This window comes from Poromitra crassiceps, assembly GCF_964638095.1.
Source record: "Poromitra crassiceps genome assembly, chromosome: 4".
Classification (NCBI taxonomy): Eukaryota; Metazoa; Chordata; class Actinopteri; order Beryciformes; family Melamphaidae; genus Poromitra; species Poromitra crassiceps.
In genome coordinates, this window is record NC_139626.1 from 70,890,001 (window position 1) to 70,906,114 (window position 16,114).

Here is a 16,114-nt window from a genome sequence, read left to right on the forward strand (position 1 = left end):
TTAATTTATTCTTCAAAAACATTTGACTCTGTACAGATTTTCATTTAGCTTTAATTGATGTCACTCTTTGATGTCAAAAGTCCTGTAGGTCTGGAGGGTGTTTTCAGGAGGTGAAAGTCCACAGCTCTAACTGCTTCTTTCTTCACCCATGTTCATGGCCCCTATTATGGTTTTTAGTTCAAAGTCCATGTGCCTAGTAAGTAAAAGGTTTATGGCTATGAATCTTGAATCTTGGTTTATGACCCAGGTTAAAGTCCTGGAGGTGATGAAGTAAGCTTTGGAGGTCACCAGCATTCAGCGGCCAGAGAGATTTAACAGTGAATCTGGACATTTGACATTATCTATCAGAACCTTTAGAAATACACCAACAACGTGTCAGACCCTTTAGAAATCCATCCAAGAACCAATAGAAACCTTCCAGAGTCCACCAGAACATCCAGAAATCCATCAAAACTGCCAGGAATTTCTCAGGAACCAGCAAGAACCTTTAGGAACCTACCAGAGCAGTCCACCAGAACCGTTAGGAACCTGCCAGAGCAGTCTATGAGCACATCTAGAAACCCATTAGAATGGCCAGGAATTTGTCAAACCTTTCAGGAACCTATGGAGCCTTTAGGAGTCTGTCAGAAACTTTAGAAATCCATTGGAATGGCGAGGAACCCATCAGAACTGTCAACAACCCGTCAGAAGCAGTTAGAAACCGTGTTAGAAGCCCTGGATGTGGCAGTAGGCCTCCAGCGAGGAGAAGACGATGTACATGAGCCACAGGCTGAAGAACAGGCCGGTGGTGAGGATCTTGGGTGTCCTGGGCCCGCCGAGTTCCCCGCCGATCTCGGGCCTCCGCCGGTACATGAGCACGCCCACGCACACAAAGGCGAAGAGAGTGAAGAGGGTGACGGAGAAGGCCAGGGTGCCCGGGTCCACACGGAACTCCTTGCCTTGGGTCTTGTGGTAGATTGCGGCGATGGACCAGGCCACGCCGATGCCCAGGAAGACGTTCACGGCGTTGCTTCCTGTCACGTTGCCAATGGAGGCGTCGGCATACTGGTCCTGGATGGCTGACACCTTGCTGGCGAAAGTGTCTGGAGGAGCGAGGAGAGAGAGGGGACAGGCAGCAAGAGAGAGTGAGAGGCGTTTAGCCGATGTTCGTATCCAGAGCCACCTACAGGGAGTGAGCAGACACCATCTTGCTCAAGGACACTTCAAAAAGACAGTTACTAGGATCGAAGCTGTGACCTTTAAAGGTTTGTACAATTCATTCTCACTCTCAACTCGTCAACATATTGACATGTGGTCAGGTCTTTGATCTTTGTGTTAATGACGTGGTCAGGTCTTTGATATTTGCGGTAATGACATGTGGTCAGGTCTTTGGTCTTTAAGTTAATGACATGTGGTCTGGTCTTTGGTCTTTAAGTTAATGACATGTTGTCAGGTCTTTGATATTTGCGTTAATGACAGGTGGTCAGGTCTTTGATATTTGCGTTAATGACATGTGGTCAGGTCTTTGATATTTGCGTTAATGACATGTGGTCAGGTCTTTGATATTTGCGTTAATGACATGTGGTCAGGTCTTTGATATTTGAGTTAATGACATGTGGTCAGGTCTTTGGTCTTTAAGTTAATGACATGTGGTCAGGTCTTTGATCTTTGCGTTAATGACATGTGGTCAAGTCTTTGGTCTTTGCGTTAATGACAGGTGGTCAAGTCTTTGATCTTTGCGTTAATGACATGTGGTCAAGTCTTTGGTCTTTGCCTTAATGACATGTGGTCAAGTCTTTGATCTTTGCGTTAATGACATGTGGTCAGGTCTTTGGTCTTTGCGTTAATGCCATGTGGTCAGGTCTTTGATCTTTGTGTTAATGATGTGGTCAGGTCTTTGATCTTTGTGTTAATGACATGTGGTCAGGTCTTTGATATTTGCGTTAATGACATGTGGTCAAGTCTTTGGTCTTTGCATTAATGACATGTGGTCAAGTCTTTGATCTTTGCGTTAATGACATGTGGTCAGGTCTTTGATCTTTAAGTTAATGACATGTGGTCAGGTCTTTGGTCTTTGCGTTAATGACATGTGGTCAGGTCTTTGGTCTTTAAGTTAATGACATGTGGTCAGGTCTTTGATCTTTGCGTAAATGACAGGTGGTCAGGTCTTTGATCTTTAAGTTAATGACATGTGGTCAGGTCTTTGATCTTTGCGTTAATGATATGTGGTCAGGTCTTTGATCTTTGCGTTAATGACATGATGAAATCAAGACCAAGCTCATAAAAGAAGTAGCTTCCTTAGTTAGTAAGCCATTAACTCATGTCCTTGCTGTCTCTTTAAAAACTGGTGTGGTCCCAAGTGACCTTAAAGTAGCAAAGGTCTTACCACTCTTTAAAGAAGGTGATCCTGATGTCTTTAACAATTATCGTCCTATTTCTGTTCTACCCTGTTTTTCCAAGGTTTTGGAGAAACTGGTTTATGCAAGAGTGTTGAAACACCTCAACGACAATAACATTCTGTACAAACACCAATATGGATTTCGTGAAAACCACTCAACCTATATGGCTCTCTTGCAACTTATTGATAAAATATCTGCAGCCTTGGATAATAACATGTTTGCAATTGGTATTTTTTTGGACTTATCGAAGGCTTTCGATACAGTGGACCATAGTATTCTACTGTCAAAACTCCATCGTTATGGATTTCATGATGTTGTCTTCAAATGGCTTGGTGATTACCTTGAAAACAGGGAGCAATATGTCTGTATTAATGGTCATAATTCCAATAGAACCAAGTTATATTATGGGGTGCCCCAAGGTTCAATCCTTGGGCCTCTCTTATTTCTAATCTTTATAAATGATTTTGCATTAAAGTCCGAATCTGCTTTGTCCATCTTATTTGCAGATGATACCAACATTGCTGTCGCACATTCGGACTTTAATTCCTTGATCAGAGAGGCCAATACAATTTTAACATACACCTCAAGTTGGTTCCAGTTAAACAAGCTTTCCTTGAATGCCAAGAAGTCAAATTTCATAATTTTCAGAAATAAAAACAAAAGTTATTCCAAGCAGAATTCAAAACTTCTCATTAATAATACTGAAATAAAACAGGTGTCTTCTTCAAAATTTCTTGGTGTTTTAGTTGATGAAAATGTATCATGGAAAAACCATATTGATTATGTGTGTAACAAAATTATGAAGTCTTATGGCATTATCAGAAGGATTTCATCACTGGTAAATCGCTCCTGTCTTCTGTCACTATATTATAGTCTGATATATCCTTATTTATCATATTGTAATATTGTTTGGGCCAGTACATATCCTTATTCTCTTCAGAAAATCCTGTTAATTCAAAAGAAATTTCTTAGACTGGCTACGTCATCAAATCGTTTTGAGCCATCGGCCCCTCTGTTCAGGCAACTAAACATATTATCAATCTTCGATATAAACGTATATCAGACTACTGTTTTTATGTACAAATGTATGCACCAAGAATTATTTTTACCTACTGTTTTTTATAATTTCTTTGTACTGAACTCTAATGTCCACTCATATCCAACCAGACAATCACATAACATTCACCTTCCATTTTCCCGCACAAATTTAGGTCAATTTAACATTAGATATAGAGGTCCATCCTTATGGAATTCCACCCCCCCTTCAATCAGAACCTGTCAATCATTGCCTATTCTTAAATCTAGAATGAAAAAAACCCTGTTAAATCAATAACATCTCTTATCTGCATACATGCTTTTATCTCTTCTTCTTTACTTTCTTTTCTTTCTTTTTGTTCGTTAAATTTTAATTTGATTTCATACTTACTGATTTTATTTCTACTTATGTTATACAAGTAGAGGCCTCGTATAGGCCCTTGCGGGTCTCCTGCCTCCACTTTGCACATTTATTGTCGTGTTGATAACTATCAGTATTTTTTGTTTTGTATGTTTGAATATGTGCTAAATAAACAATAAATAAATAAACAATAAAAAATGACAGGTGGTCAGGTCTTTGATCTTTGCGTTAATGATATGTGGTCAGGTCTTTGATCTTTAAGTTAATGACATGTGGCCAGGTCTTTGGTCTTTGCGTTAATGACATGTGGTCAGGTCTTTGGTCTTTAAGTTAATGACATGTGGTCAGGTCTTTGATCTTTGCATAAATGACAGGTGGTCAGGTCTTTGATCTTTGCGTTAATGATATGTGGTCAGGTCTTTGATCTTTGCGTTAATGACAGGTGGTCAGGTCTTTGATCTTTGCGTTAATGATATGTGGTCAGGTCTTTGATCTTTAAGTTAATGACATGTGGTCAGGTCTTTGGTCTTTGCGTTAATGACATGTGGTCAGGTCTTTGGTCTTTAAGTTAATGACATGTGGTCAGGTCTTTGATCTTTGCGTAAATGACAGGTGGTCAGGTCTTTGATCTTTAAGTTAATGACATGTGGTCAGGTCTTTGATCTTTGCGTTAATGATATGTGGTCAGGTCTTTGATCTTTGCGTTAATGACAGGTGGTCAGGTCTTTGATCTTTGCGTTAATGATATGTGGTCAGGTCTTTGATCTTTGCGTTAATGACAGGTGGTCAGGTCTTTGGTCTTTAAGTTAATGACAGGTGGTCAGGTCTTTGATATTTGCGTTAATGATATGTGGTCAGGTCTTTGGTCTTTAAGTTAATGACATGTGGTCATGTCTTTGATCTTTGCGTTAATGATATGTGGTCAGGTCTTTGATCTTTGCGTTAATGACAGGTGGTCAGGTCTTTGGTCTTTGCGTTAATGACAGGTGGTCAGGTCTTTGATCTTTGCGTTAATGACATGTGGTCAGGTCTTTGATCTTTGCGTTAATGATATGTGGTCAGGTCTTTGATCTTTGCGTTAATGACATGTGGTCAGGTCTTTGATCTTTAAGTTAATGACATGTGGTCAGGTCTTTGATCTTTGCGTTAATGATATGTGGTCAGGTCTTTGATCTTTGCGTTAATGACAGGTGGTCAGGTCTTTGATATTTGCGTTAATGATGTGGTCAGGTCTGTGGTCTTTAAGTTAATGACATGTGGTCAGGTCTTTGGTCTTTAAGTTAATGACAGGTGGTCAGGTCTTTGATATTTGCGTTAATGATATGTGGTCAGGTCTTTGGTCTTTAAGTTAATGACATGTGGTCATGTCTTTGATCTTTGCGTTAATGATATGTGGTCAGGTCTTTGATCTTTGCGTTAATGACAGGTGGTCAGGTCTTTGGTCTTTGCGTTAATGACAGGTGGTCAGGTCTTTGATATTTGCGTTAAAACAATGGCCAGTAGGCGTTGTGTCGGGGTGGCAGATGGGCCTATAGGTTTGCCTTTGATGCCGACAACCGGGGTTCAATCCCACGTGTTTTCAAAGGATATCTATCTATATATAAAGTTGAGTATGTGGGCGATGTCTGTTTCAAGTTCTGTGTTCGGCCACAGCTATGCCATTTTATGTGCGATTGGGCTGAAACATTCAGGGTGTGTAAAGGGCACCCGTGCGGGTGACCTGACACACAAGGAGGCATTGTGACAAGACTGATCAGTGATGTCACACACACATAAGGGGGCATTGTGACAAGACTGATCAGTGATATCATAATGGGGCACATACACACAAGGAGGCATTGTGACATCACTGATGCAATAACACACACACACACACACACACACACACACACACACACACACACACACAAACAATTTCTCTAAATTTAACCAAGTTGTTTTATTTGCCTACTTTACCACAATCAAGTAATAACAGGTAATGGGGAAAAAAGACTGCTCCCATTGAGTAATTACAAAAGTCATGTGATCACTTTATAAATGCGTAATGAGTAAAGAGTAATTGATTACATTTTCTTACTTCATAACAACCATTATCTGATACAAGACTAGGGATACAAGGGATCAGCCAAGCAGCATTTTGGTAAACAAACTGCGTTTCCAGTAGAAAACGGCAATGGGACCCTATGGAGCTGCCTTGAATGTCTCACTCTAGATCCCAGCAAACCAAACATGGGACAAAGAGGAGTTATTATGGATCCCACTGGAGTTTTGGGCACGCCCTGCACCGCCTACGCAGCAGTCAAGCGCCAGGATTGGCCAGGAGCGAGCCTTTTGTTCCCTTTTGACAGCTCAAGTCTCCCACACACATACACTCTGCGCCCAGCCGCCCACGCGTAGCAGCAATTGTAGCAATTGTAGTTTTCACCGCTGGTGAAGTTTGTAGTGCTCGTGTCGCATGTGTCGGAGGCTACTGCATTCACGGTTATGGCACAGTCCCTTCAAGCAAGTCAGAAGTGTAGTATAAGAAAAGAAACATTGTGGGCTTTGTGTTTATTAATTAGGCTAGGTGCAATAAGCGTTCAGTGTGTTCCACCGGCGCACAGCGCACAAAGGCGCATACCCAAAACAGGTCGAAATAAAATCTGAAATTAATTCCCACACAAGTAGCATTGTTGTCGGAGAGTATTTAATCTTAAAATCTGCCTTGCGATACCTCGTTATTTGGCGCTATATAAATATAAAATTGATTGATTGTTGATTGAATGATTCACTTTGATGTCTCCGAAATGCATATACATCATGATCATTTAATGACTTACAATGCTTAGAGTAGCCTAATATATTACATGTTCTTTTAAAACATATAGTGCCCTATCTTCCCAAATGCGTTAATTTAGCATTTGCGCTCGTTTAACGCCGTGCACAATGCAAATTGGGGGCGGGCACAAGCGCATGCCTGTTATAATTGTACTGGGCATAGGCGTGCCACATGCCAAAGCAGGCGTTTCAGCGCTAAAATGTGGGGATAGATGGCATTATCCTATCGTCAGCAGCGCTCAATTACTTTGCACTAAAAGCTTTGAGAAGCACCTGCGCCCTAGGTGCTAAAACACTTGCTGCTGTGATCGCACCATAATCTCCGCGCTGCGCAGAAACGTCATTACGCACGGACGTGCCACCCCAGGACATCAAATTATGCTGCTAAAATTGGGTAACCAGCAGATTATTCGCGGAGGCAATCAACTATAATTCACTGAGAAACTTTTATCACATTGCAAGGAGGGGTTATGGTAAATTAATTGTACATTGTAGCCTACTTGCAATAGGCTATTCACCTTCACCTGCTATAACCCGGAGGGTCGTTGGCATCACAGCCGATCTGTCACAAGCTTCGGCACGAGTCGAGTTTTAATTGAGTCCACTGTAAATCATCCAATCTTTTCTTTTGTCTCCGCCGTTTACCCGCTGCAAACACGTTTCTATTGTCCCACCCCAGTCAACAAAATAACCCGAATTGCATCAAAACTCTGATGTTTTTAACAGGTGTATGATATGATGGTGTCGTTATGAGATAGGGATAATATATACAGTCAATAGGCCTACACCTATCCAAATTATGCATGGGGAGAATTACAGCATGCCTCACGCAAACTGTATTACAGGGACTGCGAGACGGGAATCTGATTGATGTAATGCCCAGGCGTTGCCAGGCCACACCTGTGAATAATTCTGGTGGTTAACACCGCCCAAATCCCGTTTGCGCCATCCATAAATGATTTGGCACGCCTCTAATCTGCGCTTGTGCCCGTTGTTGTGATAAATTATGCTCCCTGATTTTGGGGCTGTTTTAACTTAAAAACAGGGAGGTCACGTCTACCCAAACAATTATATAATTTTTAAACAGTAAACTGTTTCTGTATAAATCATTACAATTATGCTCCCATGAGGTGGGGATGCTTTTTTTTGCTGCTGGGCGGGGGTGCAAAACTCGGCATATCACCTGGACAAATGCGCAAGGCGGACTGTTATCTTGCCTGATTTAAGGCACGCAAACAGGTGCACAAGCGTAAATAGGGGATATCACCTGTACAAGATACTGTAGCTATATATTTTAAGAAAGTAAACTGTCAGCATATTTCTAAATATAGGCTTTTTCCAATATTTTCTGCATGTAAAAACACAACAAAAAAAATCACGATTTCCCGTCATTAATTTCCCGGCAAATGGGAAATGGGTTGGATGCCATTTCCCGGGATTAAACCCTACTGCTCACCCTAAAACCAATGATTCAATTTAGTAAAATCTTATCTGGTATAAGAAATATATCGATGAAAATATCATAAACTGAACTATTGGCAATAATTACACTAATTTGTGTGTGTGTGTGTGTGTGTGTGTGTGTGTGTGTTTGCGTATGCATGCATGTGCATGCACGTGCATGTGTGGGTGTGCACGTGCATGTGTGTGTGTGTGTGTGTGTGTATGTGTGTGCATGCGTGCGTGCAGCATGTGTGCGTTAGTGTCAGACCTGGTACAGACGTCCCCAGTGCTACGAACACCACGGCAGTGACGGCGTCCTGGAGGCCAACGGTGCAGCCGAAGTGAGAGGCCAGGTCACCGATGAAGGCAGTGAGCAGGCCGATGATGGAGATGGAGACCACAAAGCACGCCCAGCCGTTCAGGTAATCTGTGGGAGGAACCAAGGCAAACAGAATCTTCCAGAAGATGGTCAGGAAGTGCATGACGTAGTCGAAACAAGAGGGCAGCTTCTCCTCACCACACTCTTCATCACCTGGGGAGCAGAGAAAGGCGAGAGCTGATTTTTATTATTATATATCACTTAGAGGACTTTTACCTGACATTTACATGGACATGTCACTTTAAAGGCTTTTACTTTGCACTTTATAATTTATAATTTGAGATTTTTTTCTGCTTTTTTCTTTCTTCTAACAGTCAGGTTTGTCAGCAAGCTTTGGTTTTTAAGTTTGAGGTGAACCAAAAAAACAATCCAGACCAGGTTCTAGTCTGAACTCTGTGGATGTGTACGTTTTCTTTATTAAAGCGACAGTTCACCCCAAAATCCAAACTAGAACAACCGTACCGCGGATATATGCCTCCGCCAACAAGTGAGTAGTCGACATCCATGTCTGTCCAGACTTCGTCACAGTAACCTTGACCTTTGACCACCAAAATGTAATCAGTTCATCCTTGAGTCCACATGGACGTTTGAGCCAAATATGACGAAATTCAGTCAAGGCGTGCCTGAGATATCACGTTAATGAGCTAGAAAATGGTGTTTGTGAGGTCACAGTGACCTTGATCTTTGACCTTTGACCACCAAAATCCAATCAGTTCATCTTTGAATCCATGTGGAGGTTTGAGCCAAATTTGACAAAATTCCGTCAAGGCGTTCCTGAGATATCGCGTTAACGAACATCAGATGGCCGGCCGCGTGGACAACTCAAAACCATAATGTTTTTTTTTGTTTTTCTGCATAAATAAAGTAACTCAGCATTACTTGGATTAGTAACTGTAATAGTATTACTGTTTTGGAAATTGTAACGCCTTACATTCCTTAGTTACTGAAAAAGTAATCCGATTACAGTACTGCCCATCACTGCGGATGGCCCAAAACTCAACAGCAACGTCTCTTTCCAGAAATAATGACCCGGTTACTCAAAATAATCCACAGACCTTGTTGTGAGCAGTTTCACGTATGAACTATTTTCTTCCGCCCAAACTTGTAACACCCTCTCACCGAAGAAAGAAATGTGTGAACGTTACAGCTAAGCTAAGCTACACATTTCCTCCTGTGCGGTGAGATGATTGGCCGGTGTAGAAAATAGTTCCTCCATGAATTGATTTATTTCTGGAAAGAGACATTGCTGTTGAGTTTTTCAAATGCATTTTTGTCTTAACACGATCACGCCTCAGTAAACAACTCAGCTGTTAAGACACGTCACACACCATCTAGTGACGCCTCTGATGAAGAGGGAAGTGTTACCGTTGAAACATGTCAGGTAGGAATGACAAATCTGTGTCCGATATATAAGAGAAATAGCAACTTCCATCTACGGCTGGCTACTGCGAGACTACTGCTACAGTGACACAGAACAGCTGGTGAGATGGGTACAATTTAGAAGAGAGAAACTGAAACTGCTATCGATCCTATGGGCGCTAGTATCGATCTTCAAAATGAGACATAGTATCGGTAGGATCGATATATTTGGGCGCCATACGCCCACCCTTAATTCAAACCGGCAACCCCGTGGTCAGGCTGTCTTACCAGAGCTGACTGTGATGGCTTCAACAAACTGCTCTCTCCAGCTGTTTGTCCCAATCAGCACAGCCAGGTTGGTCTTCTTAATCAGCTTATCCACTGTGCTCTGCAGGACAGCAGGTCACAAGTCAATCACAATCGCAATGATTAATTAATGAGCACATGACTACGCCGCCCAGAGGGCAACAGTTGGAACAAGTGGTGAGCAGGGTGAGTTATTTTATTTGCTATTTTGATAGTGCGTTTGAGAAAGAGTGATTCAACTGATGGGAGGGGAGTGGGGTGCCAATGATCCTAGATGATTTTTTTTTACTATACCCCGCAGGTTTTTTCTGTGTGTGTGTGTGTGTGTGTGTGTGTGTGTGTGTGTGTGTGTGTGTACTGTATTAATCACACGGTACTCCAACACACTATGACACATAGGGAATGAGGCAACAAAATGTAGCCTATTCTGTGAGCATGAAGTCACACTGAGCGTACGCATTAGACAAACAGAATCCAGATCAAGTCACATTGAGTGTACGCATTAGACAAACAGAATCCAGATGAAGTCACACTGAGTGTACGCATTAGACAAACAGAATACAGAAACCTTTTTTTTTTTAACTCCCCCAAGACCCCCCCACCCCGATTTTTTATCTCATATTTTATCCCCCATTAGTGCTAACTTAATTTATTTATCCTGGTTGCTACTCCACCCTCTGCCGATCTGGGGAGAGCCGAAACTGGCTCCATGCTTCCTCCGAGACATGGGCAGTTAGCCAGCCGCTTCTTTTCACCTGACAGAGGAAGCTTCACCGGTAGGACATAGCACTAGGGATGGGAATTGATAAGATTTTAGCGATTCCGATTCCATTTTCGATTCTGCTTATCGATCCGATTCCTTATCGATTCTCTTATCGATTCTCATTGGGCAAGGAAAAAAAAAAAAAGAGTACAAACGGGTTTATTAACATTAATTTTCTTTTAGATTATTATTATTATAATTATGTATTATTATTCAGCTCTGATATCAGATTGCTCTTTTCAATCCCATACCAAGCAGGGATCAGTGTGTCTGTTAAACTGGCTTTGTTTGGGGGTTTGTATTTTGGGTTGAGCATCTTTGTCATCTCCCTATAGAAAATATATAGTGGGAATGAATGAAACAGAACTAGTGGTTAAAATGACAACATGCAACTTTGGACATTTTACTTTAGCTGGCATGTCAGACAAACTTGGTCACTGCTCGGGGACATTCGTTTACCCTCGCCTCGGTCATTTTACTCTTCCCTGCCTGGGTCTGGGTGAATGGAGGGGCTAGAGCTGCACAAGAAGTACTCGCTGCAGCCTCTGTCAGAGTCTGACCCAAAGCGACTACCAGGCCCTGAACCAGTCTGACTCTGAACGTCATCATCCTCTAAATTAAATGGATGGAAATGGAGTATTGGTGAAATCTGGTTTACACAATAGACAGGGTCTGGAGGAGTTTACTCTCCATATTAACAGATGACGCGCTAACGTTAGCCGCGCTGCTGTTAGCTGTTATTATCGTCACTCCGTAGCACATCAAAAACGTGACATTCCTCCAAAATTATTGCATGCTGTGTGGACAAATGTTTCTGCATATTGCTAGTATTTCCCCCCTTTGACGAAATAGAGGTTTAGCAAGCATTGCAAGTGGCACTGTGGTCATCGTTTTGCTTCTGCCTAGACGCCATGGTGGCTGGAAACAAAACAAGGCTGCGTTGCGTGCGTGTCGCAGCGTGTGACGTCATCGCGCATGGAATCGATAGTGGAATCGTTCAGGACGTTGGCTAACGATTCCAAGGAATCGATCCACTGGGACCCGGTTCTCAACAAGAACCGGTTCTCGATTCCCATCCCTACATAGCACGTGGGAGGTTCACGCTATTCCAACCAGTTCCCCTCCCTCTGAACAGGCGCCTTTAACGACCAGAGGAGGAACCACATTAGCAACCAGGATATTGCATGTTTTTGTCAAATTGTCATGGCAAATTGTTTACAAAAGATGGACAATAAAGATGATTTTCAAAGTACCTTGAGGATTTTTCAAGTTGTGAATTAAGTCAAATTTCTCTCTTGATTACAAAGGTGGAAAATACAACTTTTTTTAATGGGGTGTTTACTGATTAAATGTTTAAGCTCCCCACAAATGCTGATGTTTTTTTAAATATATATAACCAATTGCAAATTATTACAATTACCAAACAGATAAAAAAGTAGATTATTATATTGAAATGTTATTTTAGATTTAGAATGTTAGAATTTTCTATAAAACACAATACATTTTAATGTAATTCCACAACGTTTATTTTTTGGCCCTCGGCCCTCCACCCAGATTGAGTTTTGGCCCTTCATGGGAAAGAATTTGGGCACCCCTGCATTAGACAAACAGAATCCAGATGAAGTCACACCGAGTGTACACATTAGACAACAGAATCCAGGAGGTATTGCTTGATGTCAATCCCAAGGTTTTGATGGAGACGACCATGAAATGAAACTAAGGCACTCCGTCTTCAAGTAAAAATATACATTTAATAAATCGAGCACAAGGCAAATAGACAGACCAACGCGTATCGACCTGCTAGGTCATCATCAGGGTCTGGTCAACACATAATCAGTCTGGAATATATACCAGCTGTTGTGGCACTTCACTTACCACATGAGGCCTTGGGCCCAAAAGATGTTGCCAAAGAGCAAAGCATAGGTTACATACAAACTTATCAAAGGATGTAAACATACAAAAAACAAGTGCAAATATAATAGAAAAAGTTATATTGCCTACTGTAGATACATTCAGTGATTACTGAAAAGGGGAACCACCCCAACGAATCTGTCAAGGTCCAAATCAGACACCAAGGATATCCAACTGATACCATGTCTATAAATTCAATTAGTCTCAAGGAAAATAAAAGTACTGTAACATGAAGAAAGGATTAGGTACATACACAATGAGACTTGCAGTATCCAAAAAGGAAAAAAGAGTTCTAGGCCCAGATAAACAGATTTTAAAATACTAATTATTCTCTAGTCACCTGTGCAGTGCGGAAATATACGTACATACATACGAAATAATTTGGGCAACTCTGATTTAGCAGCCGTGCTGGACTGTTCTGCTGTTGGGATAGGTGCATGTGTGGTTCAGATATTCTGAAGCTACAGTGCAGTATAAATAAGGGTGTACATTGATTTCCCTGCTGTGCTGGTGTTTGGTCATTAAATAAATGGAGAGAGAGAGGGGCGGGAGAAAGAGAGTCCTTTAAACATATATGTTGGTTCAGTCTTTGTTTTTGGATATGTTATTGCCCTTAGGTTTACATGTGCGCGGGTGTGTGTGTATGTGCCCCTTTACATCAGTGCATATGACATCATCAGTGATGTCATAAGATGATTTTGCTCTTATGACATCACTGATTACATCATCAGTCTTATGATGACATCACTAATGATATCATCAGTCACAATGCCTCCTATGACATCATCAGTTGGACAAACATTGAAACAAACAGAGATTGCCCTAAACCTCTTTTATATACAAGTAGATAAATAGATACATCAATCGATCGATAAATAAATAGATAGATAAATCGTAAACCATGGCATCAGTATGACCTGTTTTCTCTGGCCATGGCCTCTCCCTGCACTCTGTACTACTGTTAAGAGCCAGTTAAACCAGTGGTTCTCAACATGGGGGCCAGGGTCCACCTGGGGTCCTTGAGGGGGTTCCAGAGTGTCTCCAGCAAATTGATGTATTGTTAAATGTCAGCATTATTTCATTCGAAGTTAACACAATTAGAAAATGTAGAAGAATGGTATTTCACTGTTATCTCTCTACCTACAATACAGTCATGGAATTCTGTCATATATCAATAAAACATATTCTCAGATTTGGGGTCTGAGAGACAGAATCTCATCAAATTGGGTCTATGGGTTTAATGCATATTATGATATATAAAAGGTTGAGAATCCCTAGAGGTAATAAAATAATGATGTCACTGTAATCAGACCTTAAACTCGTATGACTCCTCGATGACGACCTCCAGTCTGACGTGCTCGCCCAGCATCGGCCTCCCCATCTCCGCTATCCTCCTCTCCTCCTCCTCCTTCTTAGTCAGGACTTCCTCACCCCCCTCCTCTGATGGGGAGGGAGAGAGAGAAGATGTGATGGTTTAGGGTGAATTAGACTTCTGTATAAAAGCTATGCCATAGTATGTCTTTAAGGTACCCCTTGTAACAGTCACAAATATGCCTACTACATTGCTTTTGGAACATTGTTTAGTTGCAGTAACAGATTAAGCCACTGGGTGGCACTTCTTGTTTATATTGTGTTATAGAAACAGGGTGATTTAGTGCCACTCCCAGTTTGTCTCCAGACAAGCAGCTTGTCTCTTCACTGACAACTTGGTACGTGTTCAACTATCAATCTACATGTATGTTGAGAGATGAATCATATAGTGCCGTAGAGACCAGGAATTGTATGTCTTTTTTGTTTTGGTTTGTTTGTTTGTTTTAGTTTTGAGCCTTTATTAGATAGGAGGTGACATGCGGAAAAGGACCACAGGTCGGATTCAAACCGGGGTCGGCCGCGCAAAGGACTGAGCATTTGTGGTACAAGTGCTCTATGTAACAAGTAACTTTAGGTGAATAAAGTGGTGCGTTTGTGTCAAATGAAATCCCAATGCTGACGTCTGAGACTGTCATGCCATGCTGATGCTATATCCAGGAGCAACATAAAGCTATTGTAAGCTAATACACAAGCAAGCTCGTTACACCCTGCAGCCTATGTGCACCTTTCCAAATCACTGTAACTCTGCTGAGGGCAACCAGGCGGCAAGAACTAGGCCATCAATATGATCTGTCTCTCCAGAGATGCTGGCTGGAGATGATGTGTGTGGAGAGTAGTGACACGTGACGACACGTCAGTGCTGAGCAGACCCAGGTTCAACCGAGGGCAGCAGAGGACGAACACAACGTGACTGGAATAATAATGAGATTGAATGAGGACAGGATGGGAGAGAGGAAGCAGAAGAGAGACGAAAGATGGATGGATGGATGCATGTGAGAGTGAGATGATGCACTGCTGGTACATGAACAGCAGGGACAACGAGACGACTTGTCCCTCCACTTTCAGGTGTTACAGTATGGTAACAAAGTGGTAGCGTCTGTTAAGCCAGGTATAGAGCTCAACAGTGACTGCCCACTTTTTCTCAGCGCCTGTTCCATCAGAGAATTCCCCATTAATTTTCTCCATAGACATTTTGAAAAATCCTTAACGAGAACAACGAGTTTTATGCCTGGAACCAAGCTACGAGCCAACCAGCCACCGACTGAATCGTGAGTGACCATAAAACATTTCACTTGGAGCAAAAACACCAAATAAAAATGGGTGATTTTTTTTTTCTATCCCAAAGAAACCCCCAAAGTGAAATGTTTTATGGTCACTCACAATTTAGTAGGTCACTTGGTTCCAGGCTTAAAACTCGTTACAGTATATAAGGATTTTTAAATATCTATGGAGAAAATGAATGAGGAATACTCTTCTGGACCAGAAGATGTCACGTGACTGTTGAGCTCTAGAACAGTCAGGCACGTAGGGTGGTCCTGACTGGTCCTAGGCCCGCCCACTTCTTGCATAGGCCCATCCAATCATGAGACCTAACACAAAATACCATCATGTGAACACTTATGTTTCCTATTTCTCCGGGAGAATTTGAATGGCTGTGCCCATTCAATTGACGCCAGGACGCTCAGGCTTGAGGAGTGCTGACTTTCTGTGTACGCCGGTGAAGATTACAAACTGATCAGTCACTGGTGTGGAAAAACAAAAGGTCTTTTTCTGACTCTATGGGTCTGATGTGATCAAACTGTTGCTTCATCACAAAGAACAGCAGAATCAACAGGAGCCAGGTCACTGAACCTTTTTAGCCACTTGTTGGCGCCACTGAGCTAAAAACAAGCTGCTGCCATTTGGATGTGGAAGTAGCCTACCCTGATGAGAAGAGGAGATGCTTCTCTTACCATATTTTAGTTGTACAGAAATGCTAGGCTATGCTAAGA

At 41.9% G+C, this 16,114-nt stretch overlaps 1 protein-coding gene across 4 annotated transcripts in view; it reads right to left on the reverse strand.

Annotated features, from left to right (window-relative positions):
• Positions 1-705: 705 nt before the first annotated feature.
• slc8a1a (solute carrier family 8 member 1a) overlaps positions 706-16,114 on the reverse strand; it is a gene marked incomplete at both ends in the record, with an annotated part of 48,878 nt that continues 33,469 nt past the window's right edge. For all 4 annotated transcript variants that reach the window (XM_083635179.1, XM_083635182.1, XM_083635180.1 and 1 more), the window contains 4 exons: positions 706-1,082; positions 8,303-8,566; positions 10,061-10,160; positions 14,065-14,192. In XM_083635179.1, coding sequence (XP_083491305.1) covers positions 706-1,082; positions 8,303-8,566; positions 10,061-10,160; positions 14,065-14,192 — 869 coding nt within the window. The remainder of the gene's footprint in view (positions 1,083-8,302; positions 8,567-10,060; positions 10,161-14,064; positions 14,193-16,114) is intronic.